Source organism: Acipenser ruthenus, chromosome 56 (genome assembly GCF_902713425.1).
Source record: "Acipenser ruthenus chromosome 56, fAciRut3.2 maternal haplotype, whole genome shotgun sequence".
NCBI lineage: Eukaryota > Metazoa > Chordata > Actinopteri > Acipenseriformes > Acipenseridae > Acipenser > Acipenser ruthenus.
Window position 1 is genome coordinate 5024574 of NC_081244.1, and position 12627 is coordinate 5037200.

General features: G+C 43.6%; 1 protein-coding gene across 1 annotated transcript; it reads right to left on the reverse strand.

The window, feature by feature from the left end:
* Nucleotides 1-2428: 2428 nt before the first annotated feature.
* On the reverse strand, nt 2429-12375 carry apex2 (APEX nuclease (apurinic/apyrimidinic endonuclease) 2). Its single transcript, XM_034007083.3, has 6 exons — nt 12174-12375; nt 11428-11511; nt 9572-9752; nt 6797-6943; nt 6399-6468; nt 2429-4280 (listed from the first exon to the last, which is right to left on the reverse strand). Exons 1-6 carry the CDS (start codon nt 12334-12336, stop codon nt 3033-3035), a joined length of 1893 nt encoding a protein of 630 aa, XP_033862974.3. The 5' UTR covers nt 12337-12375; the 3' UTR covers nt 2429-3032.
* Between the last annotated feature and the right edge of the window lie 252 nt (nt 12376-12627).

Genomic DNA, 12627 nt, shown 5'->3' on the forward strand with positions numbered 1-12627 from the left:
GAGACACTTCTTCACACACAGAGAGAGTGGTGAGGGGATGGAATGGGTTACCTAGTCATGTTGGTGAAGGAGTCTCTTCTTCACACGGAGTGGTGAGGGGATGGAATGGGTTATCTAGTCATGTTGTTGAAGGAGACACTTCTTCATCCAGAGAGTGGTGAGGGGATGGAATGGGTTACCTAGTCATGTTGTTGACGCTGAATCACTGGGATCCTTTAAGACTCGACTTAAATTTTTGAGATCAATCAGCTACTAGGACCACTCAAATCGGGGGGGAGGGGTACCCCATTGGACCTGCTGCAATTACCAGAAAGGTTTGTAAAAATTAAGGAAGTTTAATTTTAAGCTTCTTACCATATAACCACACAAATAGGTCCATAAAGACATAGAGAAAGACTTCTATTGGAAACGTTTGCCACTGAATTGATGACGTTTTTTAGTATTTTCAAATGTAGCGGCATTGAGTGTTTTAACAGCTGTGGAATATATTTGAACTTATCTCAATGTCTCCAGATTTTCACTGCTCTGCTACCTGTCAGAGGATGGGGAGTTGAGCTGACATCGCTTGCTTCTGTGTTCTCATTGGTTGATACAACACGGCAACTGAAAAGTTAGCTTCAGGAAATAAATTTCCGTGCCGCTGCAGCCCCCCGTCCTGTGTGAACACTTAGCTTAACTTTAATGAAAAACTAACAAAAAAATTATAAAATTGGTGTTTTGCATTGTTTTCAATTCTACTTAAATGTTGACATTGAACAACCCTCTCCACTTTATTCCCAGCTGTGTCTTCTGGTCCTGTTTTCTGTGCTGAGCTTAGGGTTAACTATGTCGACTCCTTTTAAGATTTTAAAGTCCCTCCTAATTCTTTATTCCAGGCTGAACAGATTCCGCTCTCAGGCCTCAGTCCCGAACCCTCGGATCTCCACTGGACTCGCTCCAGGGTCACAAAGCCCTTTGTTGCCGCGGTGACGGGAACTGGACGCAGTATTCTAAGTGTAGTCTCATTAGTGCATTACACATCCTCATCATAACTGTCTTTGATTTACACTCTACACTTCCAATTATACAGCCAAGTATTGTTTGCCATCTTGATTACATTTGATAGGCATTTTGAATTGAGCATGGTGTTCACAACTGTCCATGCCCCTATTTGCACAGATAAATGTCATTCTAAGTAACCTCTATCTGATTCATGAGATTATAACAACATACCACAGACTGAATGGCGTTGTGGAACGTTGTGTTATTTGATGTTCAGGTATTAATCACCCTGTGACTATCAGTGACTGTCATTCTCCTACCTTGCAGCTGCCAAAGCGCTTTCGCAAGCATATTTTTAAAGATAGTGGCACTTTGTTTAAATACTATGTATGCACACGTTCTGGTTCATTAATTTATTTGAGGAATGCATTCAGTGAAAGGATAATGGGAGCTGATGTTTGGCAATGTTTATTTATTTTTATTTTTTTAAATGTCTAGCCTTCTCTCCCACCTCTACAGTCAGCCAGGTCCAATAGCAGTGGTTCTCAAACTTTCTGGGCAGAGAGGAGGGGAGGAGGGACCCGGACGGTTTGCCCTGGGTGACTGTAGCGTGGGCTGTTGCTGAGGTTGTGATGGAGGTGGGTTGCTCAGCTCCTCCCCCATCTTAAAAAAAAAAAAAAAATTCAAGCACCAAGCCGTAAACTACGATACAAAGAGTCCATTGCCAATCTAAGTGGTAATCTAGCAGTGTCGATTCCCCTGGAACCAGCGATCACAATTCAGGGTTTAACGCAGTTAGCTATCACGCAAGCGACAGTAAATACTACCAGCAATTTGTGTGTGTGACGACTTTGAAATCACATCAGGCACGCCGTCTTTGCTTAAACTCTGTGATCTGTTGAAACAGGATTGAACACCCGGTGAAGTTCGTGGCCCAGAATGCAATCCGGTTCGTGCAGCTTCTGACGTGGTTTGAAAGTCGTCGGGTTTCGATTCAGGTACCATCAGGTGCCTTTTCTGTGTTTTGACCCTGAGATAATTAAAGCAATCCCTGGATGGCAGAAAGACCATGACAGTGAATGTGCTGCTTATCTGACCTTTGTTAAAGAATGCCAGATGCTGTTATTAGTAAATGAGTTTCAGCACTACTGGTGGATGCAGCACGCTGGCGTTCATCACATAAAACTGTTTTATTAAGGGTAATCAGAAATGTGTGTTTCAAAGCTTCTTTAACTACTCTGCATATATTCTGCTTTGTTGTATACAGCGTGAGAACACACGCAGGAAATATCCGCAGAATTTGCTAATTATGCCGTGACCAACCAGCGAAAAATAAGCAGACCCCAGTTTATAAAACTCGTGTTCCCAGTTTAACAGTAACCAACGTCTTGAAGTCATCTTACCATTGACAGTACACAAAAGACACATTTTCAACAATATTCTTTAGAAAAAGAAATAGTCTTTATTAGCTAAAAAAAAGTTTCTTTATAAAAAAACATGAAATTCTGTAAGTTATGCACATTACTAAAAAAAACATTTTACAAAACATCGTTTTTTTTAATTTTATGTGGGTAGCCCGGTTTTGATATTTGACACTTATAGGGTTTTTCACTTAAAACACTTCAAACTCACAAAGCAGCACAATGAAAAAGTAAAATTGTCATTGTGTTATTATATTCTAAAACAGTGCTCCTTATTTAGTAGGCAATACAGAATATACAAAAAAAATTCTGTTTTTGTATCAACAAATCAAAGAACACACAGCGTTTACAAACCAAACTTTTTTTTTCAAGGACTGATACTTCAGAATTGCAGTTCACAAAAAAAGATAAGTTTAGTGGCTGATGAGCTTCAATTAATTTCAAACATCATACCAATGTAAATCTCCTTTAGATATTAATGTTTCATAGTAGTAAACTGGACTGTAGAGTGGGCACCGCTATGTTTACAGCACCAGCAACAGCACATGGGTAGACAGAATTCCTAAACTCACACACACCAACAGTGGAGGCCAATCTTATTCCAAAACCCTGAAGAGATACTGTCCCTGTTTACTTGCCCTTCCCTACCCACATGAAGAAGTTACAGCGGGCTTCAGGGTTGGATGCGTGGCCTTGAGGGCGGGCGCAGACAAAGAACCGCTTCCCGAAATTGGGCCCTGCTTTCTTAACTGTCCTGAGGACACAGGGTTCCCCGTGGGCCTTGCAGTTGGGAGGAGGAGGAGGTCCACGCAGAACCGACTTCCAAAAACCTGCCGATCCTTCGGATTCTGGAAGCTGTGGGGGTCTGATATCCTTAACTCCCGGTGCTTCCTTGCTTCCATCCCCCATAGCTTGCTCGGGTCCATCCTCTTGGGAGGAGTCTGCTGAAGGTTGGCTTTCTTGTACAGCTGTCTGAAAAGTTGTGGTACCCAAATCCTTTTGGGTCTCGGCTGTAGAATTCGATTGGGGTTTGAAGGACCTCTCCAGCAACGTGGGTTCTTGGAATGATTCTGAGGTAGTTTGTGACTTGAAGGGAGTGAAGAAACGTTGTTGAGGTCCCGTTTGGCAGGTGTCATCGCCTGTTGTCTTCCCAAAAATGACTAGATCCTTGTTTTTGGCCTCTTCGCTCGGTTTGGGCTTGAAGAAGGCTAGCAAACTCCCTCGCTGTCCTGTTTTGGAATTCACGGTTTTACCTTTCTTGCTTTTCGAAGAAGAGGTGGAGGAGTTTGCCAGTTGTCCCCTCTTTCCCAAATTCAGATCTTTTCCAGGTCTGATGTTCTCCCTGATTTCTCCCGACTCCTGAGATCCTGGAAGAAACGACGTGACTTCTTTGGGTAGCTCCTTCCTCTCCCCGTGCTCAACTTTGACAAGGAAGCGGGATAACTTCTGTTGGCGGCCAGCAAATTCGGGCATGTGTTTGGTACACAACGGCGGGCATTTGGGATCCCCGAGGCAGATACACCGTAGCTCTCCTTGCACCGGGCAGTGATCGGAACCTTCTACCTCTGGCAGGATCTTGGAGTCTAAAAATTCACTGTCTACCAGCTTCCGGTTGGCAAATATGTAGTCGATCCGCGTGCCGTAGTTAGTTTGCCTGGCTCCTGTTAAGGTCAACCAGCACGTAAAGGCGTGAGTCCGGCTCGGATGGAAGTAGCGGAAGGTGTCCACAAATTTGCCGCCACCAGCCCCCGCGGGACGCTGTGATTTGGGTTCCTGAACAACCCCAGTCTCTTCCTCGTCAGCTTTCTCCTCTCCCTCGCTCGATCCAAACAGGAACTCATTCAGCCACTTCCTGCCTGGATTCTCGTCAAAGCGTTCCTGGAAAAGAGACAGGGAAGGGAAGCAGAAAAGAAGTTTGATTCATTATTATTTGTTTATTTAGCAGACACCTTTATCCAAGGCGACTTACAGAGACTAGGGTGTGTGAACTATGCATCAGCTGCAGAGTCACTTACAACTACGTCTCACCCAAAAGACGGAGCACAAGGAGGTTAATGACTTGCTCAGAGTCACACAATGAGGGGACCTCCTGGTTACAAGCCCTTTCCTTTAACCACTAGACCACACAGCCTCCTCATGTTGTTGCTCCACAAACACACACACACACAGTGACGCTATCAGATAATAATATAATCTTGGACATTGTGTGGACCAAATTCTAATGATACAATGATTGAGCAAGTTAAAAGATAGAAAAAATGGCCTAGACCATCTCAATATCTGCTAGTTTGCCAAGCTTCCTGATGATCTCGATTCATTTTCTTTGTATGTTTTGCTTCTTAATGATACATTTATGTCACAATACTATATATCATGATGAGGGTTTGTTTTTTTTTTCTGAAATTATAGTTTTTGGTTACTTTCCAAAATGCTTGCACATTTTTTTTTCTATCAAAATATGTATAGTAACTTGACAGTACTTGCACACTTAAACTGTACCTTTTTTTCTTTTGCTGTCTTCCACAATGAAATCCCTACGGTCACGGGCACATTCTTCTGGGGTTTTTGCGTGTCGGCATTTTTTTTACATTTTGCAATTCTGTTTTAAATCATCTGTATCTTAACTGTAATACAGCTTTAAATTATTATTATTATTATTATTATTTATTTCTTAGCAGACACCCTTATCCAGCAATCCAGGTAAAGTACCTTGCTTAAGGGTACAGCAGCAGCGTCCCCCAGCTGGGATTGAACCCACGACCCTCCGGTCAAGAGTCCAGAGTCCTAACCACTACTCCACACTGCTGCCCGCGAACCAGCCTCCATTCCTGATTGTAATCTTGTTTTAAAACTTTCAAGTGGAGTCTCCAATAGAAATGTGGGAACGTGCTGCCACTCAGAAGTTGGGGTGGGTTTAAAGTAGTCAGAACGAATCAATGACAGATACAGGACAGAGCTGCACAGCCCAGCTGCAATGGGAAAGGTGGTTAGTTTTTGTATTTTTTGTAGTTTGGTGTTTTCCGGTGTTTATTGGCGGTTTGTATCGGTTAAAACTGAAAATCAGAAGCCCTAACCATGTGTGATGGTTGTTTTGGGCTACTTATATGATGCATATTAAAATCAATTTAATGAAGGAAAAATGAAATGAGACAGGGAGACTACGTATTCATACCAACTATACAACACTTATTCTTCACTCAAAAAACATTTGGAGGGGGGGCTCCCGAGTGGCGCATCCAGTAAAAGCACTCGCTAGAGTGCAGGATGCGCTCTATAGCCTGGACGTCGCCGGTTCGAATCCAGGCTATTCCACAGCCGACCGTGGACGGGAGCTCCCAGGGAGCGGCGCTCAATTTGGCCGAGCGTCGTCCGGGGGGAGGGAGGGTTAGGTCGGCCAGGGTGTCCTCAGCTCACCGCACACCAGCGACCCCTGTAGTCTGGCCGGGGGCCTGCGGGCTTGCCTGTAAGTTGCCCAGAGCTGCGTTGTCCTCCAACGCTGTAGCTCTGAGGCGGCTGCACGGTGAGTCTGCAGAGTGTAAAGAAGCGGGCGGCTGACGGCACACGCTTCGGAGGACAGCGTGTGTTCATCTTCGCCCCTCACGAGTCAGCGCAGGGGTGGTAGCGGTGAGCTGAGCCTAAAAATAACTGGGCATTTCAAATTGGGGAGAAAATAATAAAAACTAATTGTCAACGACTGAATTAAAAAAAAAATAAATAAAATAATAATAATAAAAAACATTTGGAGAACTTCAGTGAGCTGCGTCTGTCATTCTAGTCTGCACAAACGCTACACACCTCTATTACGATATGATATATCATGTAAAGAAAGCATCCTGATTCATCGATACACCCTAAGCGCGGAAGTGTCTCTAGCTGTATAGAACGATATGCAGAATGTCATTCAAACTATCAGAACAGACAGAGACACACAACTTTTTCCCACGGTGCTGTACGGAGAGCCACGATTAAATCATAACCGTTTTAGCCTGGACTCACAGGGTCGTCCGGATCACAGTGGTCAATGGATCTGTGAGATGTGTTGACGTCACCCAGCACAATCACATGGCTGCAAAGAGACAACAAACTTGTTTCAGCTTTTTTTAACAGTGCAGGAATTATATGAACCTCCTTCTTTCTTGTTTTCTTTTTATTTAACATGGTTAAACCTGGGTAGCTGCGTGAAGTGATAGCATATAATGTTAAATCTGCAATCCATCCTGTCCTGCTAAGAGCTGCGAGTACTGTTTTGGACCCCTTAATAAAATGTGATCAGTTTCCATCAGTACTGTTCAGTTGACAGCAGCAGCCTGCGTGAATGAGGTCCATCTGTTAATAGAGGGGATCGCATCTTACAGGTTCTGCTGCATATAAAATTAAGTAAAGAGTGTGCTCACCTCCCTGTCTCAAGTATAGCCTCAGCCCGGATCTGCAGCAGCTGGTAAAATCGCAGTTTGAAGAGTTTGCGTTCTGGCTTCTCTGGGTCTGCGCGAGGACAGTACACGTTGATCACAGCCAGGGTCTCCTCTCCACCCCCTGAGCTCCTGCACACAACAGCAGCGAAAGCAGGTTAACAGCAGCAGGGGTGAAATACCATCGTTACCATCAGAACAAGAAAGCTGGCCGACAAGATCTAAGCTCGCTCGGTTTGGGTCTTAAAACAGGGTTGGGGTAAATGCTTGTTTTTTCAATTCAATTTCCAATTCCTTTTTAAAATCAATTGTCAGTTCCTCTTTGCTTTGAATCAATTCCAACTCATGGTTGAAGCAGTGTGGAGTCTTGGTTAGGGCTCTGGACTCTTGACCGGAGGGTCGTGGGTTCAATCCCAGGTGGGGGACACTGCTGCTGTACCCTTGAGCAAGGTACTTTACCTAGATTGCTCCAGTAAAAAACCCAACTGTATAAATGGGTAATTGTATGTAAAAATAATGTGATATCTTGTAACAATTGTAAGTCGCCCTGGATAAGGGCGTCTGCTAAGAAATAAGGGTGTCTGCTAAGAAATAAATTAATAATAATAATAATCATTGATCAACATTGAAATGTTGATCAATGTTGATCAATAACCGCTTCATCCTATAGAGGGTCGCGGTGAGCCGGAGCCAAACCTGGCAGACGCAGGGTCGCAAGGCAGGACTACACCCTGGACGGGACGCCAGTCCATCGCAGGGCAACACACGCACTCAGAGGGCAATTTAGAGAGACCAATCAGCCAGACCAGCATGTCTTTGGACAGTGGGAGGAAACCCAAGCGAACACGGAGAGAACATGCAAACTCCACACAGACAGAGCCCCAAGCCGGGAATCGAACCCGGGACCCTGGAGCTGTGAGGCAGCAGCACTAACCACAGCACCACCATGCCGGACGCAACAAATCACCGTTAGTCAATAAATTGGCTTCTTTTTAAATGGCAAAGGAAGAAATAAATCATTGGCTCTCTCTCTCTCTCTCTCTCTCTCTCTCTCTCTCTCTCTCTCTCTCTCTCTCTCTCTCTCTCTCTCTCTCTCTCTCTCTCTCTCTCTCTCTCTCTCTCTCTCTCTCTCTCTCTCTCTCTCTCTCTCTCTCTCTCTCTCTCTCTCTCTCTCTCTCTCTCTCTCTGCATGCAGTCAAGGGTGCCTGTCTGTCTGGGGAGTCATGATAAGAAACTGGTTTGTCATGACTTTCAAACAAACAGTTGTTTGTGATCTACAAAGGCTTCGGCTTTCGACTCCAAGAAAGAGGGGCTGAATGTGTTCTGTATATAACCTCTGTGGACTTTCGTGACTCTCAATGTATTTCCATCTATAGAGTCCTGTAGATTTGGACATGCAGTATATCTTTTGTTGAAGATCTTTCCTGTAGCTTATGCATGTGATTGCGTTCTGTACTGGACGTGCTTTGTTCCTGAATTAAACCTGAATTACTTGAAGAAGACTGACTTATTATTTTTAAGAAGTAAAACGAACCTTACAGACCCCAACCTTGGTCTTAAAGGATCCCAATGATTCAGCCTCAACAACATGACTAGGTAACCCATTCCATCCCCTCACCACTCTCTGTGTGAAGAAGAGTCTCCTTCAGCAACATGACTAGATAACCCATTCCATCCCCTCCCCACTCTCTGTGTGAAGAAGAGCCTCCTTCAACAACATGACTAGGTAACCCATTCCATCCCCTCACCACTCTCTGTGTGAAGAAGAGTCTCCTTCAGCAACATGACTAGGTAACCCATTCCATCCCGTCACCACTCTCTGTGTGAAGAAGTGTCTCCTTCAACAACATGACTAGGTAACCCATTCCATCCCCTCACCACTCTCTGTGTGAAGAAGAGTCTCCTTCAACAACATGATTAGGTAACTCATTCCATCACTTCACCACTCTCTGTGTGAAGAAGTGTCTCCTTCAACAACATGACTAGGTAACCCATTCCATCCCCTCACCACTCTGTGTGAAGAAGTGTCTCCTTCAATAACATGACTAGGTAACCCACTCCATCCCCTCCCCACTCTCTGTGTGAAGAAGTGTCTCCTTCCTTCTGTTCTGTCTATCTCCATATTCCAACTGTGTCGTCAATATCTGTGCTGTGCTTAAAGTACTACTAGAGTTAATTTTCCCAACTTCTTGTAAGATTTGAAAGACTTCAATAACCCCCCCCCCCAATTCTTCTTTGTTCCAGCCTGAATAAATTCTGTTCCTTCACTCTTCAGTCTTCAAAGTGAAGTAGCTGAAAAAGGCTTTGCAGTCAAACCGTTTATCATGGAATTTAAGTTTCTGTCCGTATTTCTAAATTCACGGCACAATGTTAATGGTTATTCTCTAGTGTACCAGAAAACGATACAAAGTGAATCTAAATAATGAGAAGATTAAATTATTTGCCATTGCTATGAATTTGCTTTTGACCAGGGTTGGGCGTCAATTCCTGTTTTTTCAATTCCAATTCCAATCTATTTTTAAAATCAATTTCCAACTCCATTTCCTTCGAAGAAATCCGAATTGATATTTTGGAGACTGACTTTGACTCTTTAAAGCTGAATTCCTGAACTGAGGTGTTCTTAAAAATGGTCGGTTTTCACTTCATACATTTGCAACAGTTTCAGAAAACATCGCGGATGTATAGGTATGCCTGTTATTAATCAGCTAACTGCAGTGATGATGTTATCCTGCATGCAATTCTGTATTCAGAGCCACTCACCTGATTTTGTGCTGCGTTATGACAGCTCGCCCCTCGTTATCCAATGACTGAAGCTCCTCGTCTGAGAAGTCCTCCCTGTTGCCATAGCTACCCACAGCTCCGCCTTGACTGGTCAGCAGGCCTGTCAGTCCTTCCTCAGCAGCGAATGGAGTGGCGCTGTCCCTACAGAACGTCGCCACCCCTTTCAAGAGAAATACACAAACAGTTTGAAAGTCCGATGGATAAATATGGGCCATACAGCAATAGAATTTGCAAGCGAGCAACACTGGACCATGGAGAAGAGAACAGAATGCATTTTGCTTTGCAATAACATTTTCTGAAGAAACCCATATAGCATCACATATCGCTCATGTTTTCAGACAGAGGGTAGGAGACACTTCTTCACACTATCTATAGGTTAAAGAACTGAATCTATTCAGCCTGGACCAAAGAAGTATCACAGGGCTTGAATGAAGTCTTTAAAATCGTAAATGGCGTTGACAAAGTTAATCCTCACCAGTACTTTTGGCACATCACAGAAACCAGGACCAGAGGCCCCGGGGTTACCTAGTCATGTTGCTGAAGGAGACACTTCTTCACACAGAGAGTGGTGAGGGAATGGAATGGGTTATCTAGTCATGTTGTTGAAGGAGACACTTCTTCACACAGAGAGTGGTGAGGGGATGGAATGGGTTACCTAGTCATGTTGTTGAAGGAGACTCTTCTTCACACAGAGAGTGGGGAGGGGATGGAATGGGTTACCTAGTCATGTTGCTGAAGGAGACTCTTCTTCACACAGAGAGTGGTGAGGGGATGGAATGGGTTACCTAGTCATGTTGTTGAAGGAGACACTTCTTCACACAGAGAGTGGTGAGGGGATGGAATGGGTTACCTAGTCATGTTGTTGAAGGAGACACTTCTTCACACAGAGAGTGGTGAGGGGATGGAATGGGTTACCTAGTCATGTTGCTGAAGGAGACACTTCTTCATCCAGAGAGTGGTGAGGGGATGGAATGGGTTATCTAGTCATGTTGTTGAAGGAGACACTTCTTCACACAGAGAGTGGGGAGGGGATGGAATGGGTTACCTAGTCATGTTGCTGAAGGAGACTCTTCTTCACACAGAGAGTGGTGAGGGGATGGAATGGGTTACCTAGTCATGTTGTTGAAGGAGACACTTCTTCACACAGAGAGTGGTGAGGGGATGGAATGGGTTACCTAGTCATGTTGTTGAAGGAGACACTTCTTCACACAGAGAGTGGTGAGGGGATGGAATGGGTTACCTAGTCATGTTGCTGAAGGAGACACTTCTTCACACAGAGAGTGGTGAGGGGATGGAATGGGTTACCTAGTCATGTTGTTGAAGGAGACACTTCTTCACACAGAGAGTGGTGAGGGGATGGAATGGGTTACCTAGTCATGTTGCTGAAGGAGACACTTCTTCACACAGAGAGTGGTGAGGGGATGGAATGGGTTACCTAGTCATGTTGCTGAAGGAGACACTTCTTCACACAGAGAGTGGTGAGGGGATGGAATGGGTTACCTAGTCATGTTGTTGAAGGAGACACTTCTTCACACAGAGAGTGGTGAGGGGATGGAATGGGTTACCTAGTCATGTTGTTGAAGGAGACTCTTCTTCACACAGAGAGTGGTGAGGGGATGGAATGGGTTACCTAGTCATGTTGTTGAAGGAGACTCTTCTTCACACAGAGAGTGGTGAGGGGATGGAATGGGTTACCTAGTCATGTTGTTGATGTTGAATCACTGGGTTCTTGTAAGACCCGACTTCACAAAGTACTGAGATCAATCAGCTACTAGGAACCGGATGAGCTTAGATTTTCTTCTGTTCTTATGAAGCCGGAGATCCTTCAGACCCACCTGAATATCCGCTGCGCCCTCGACAGAAGCTGAAGTAGGAGCTGTACCCCTCCACGATCGCTGTGCGCTCATCTAACAGGTCTCCTGAGAGAGGGGGAGCGAGGAAACACACAATCAGGGTTCCCCTTCTGCTCCTTACTTTACTGTTTTTTTTTATTTCTGCTTAATTTATATAGATAGATAGATAGATAGATATACATATAGATAGATAGATAGATATACATATAGATAGATAGATAGATAGATAGATAGATAGATAGATAGATTTGCTTCTTTCTTTTATAGCGACTTTTATTTGCAGAAGAACATGCTCCAAGTAGTTATTTTGGACAAACAGTTATTTTGTAATAATATTCGACTGATTACTTGGCATCCTGCTTACTATTTATTTTGTTAACGTGCTGACAAAACGTTCTCCAACAAGAAAACAAACAAACAAACAAGCAAGCAATTCAGTTCTTTGGACTAAACTGTGTCTAAACTAATTGTGATTGCAATTATAGCTATAACTGACCGCAGAATATAGTGTTCAGAATATAGAGCGGACCGATACAGCATGCAGAACGTTGAAACGTAGTGAGGGTACGCACCTTTCTATTGTGTTACAGTTACTAGTATTAAAATGTGTTGCACATGCGCAGTGTAACAGACTGTATTAAAAGATGGACGAAACCAAATGAGGTTTTTTTTTTTTTTTGTATTATTCTTCTGATCAGAAATATGAACATAAATTATTATAAACCTACTTGTCACTTTGGTCTCTTGCACACAAATGATATCGGCTGCCAAGGAGTCGAGGGTCTGTTTAACCTTCCCTTTGAAGGTTCTGATGCCGTTAATATTCCAAGTAACGATCCTCATGGTGTGTAAAGTTTGAAGATATGAAACACATACATGCAAACAAGGCATGCAAACCCACAACTCCGTGCCGTGCAAATTGACAGAAACCGAGAAGCAAACCTGCCCTCTGTCGGGCGCTTTTAATTTACGTCACTGTTTCCTCATTTTCTTGGAGGGAAACAAGTTGCATTAAAACAAACAAACATACATAAACATATTATAGTTTTGCTTTAAGTTGGTACACATTAATATATATATATATATATATATATATATATATATATATATATATATATATATACATTTACATTGCTGCCTGTGTTTTACTTGGTAGATGGCGTTATTACAAAGAATGACAAC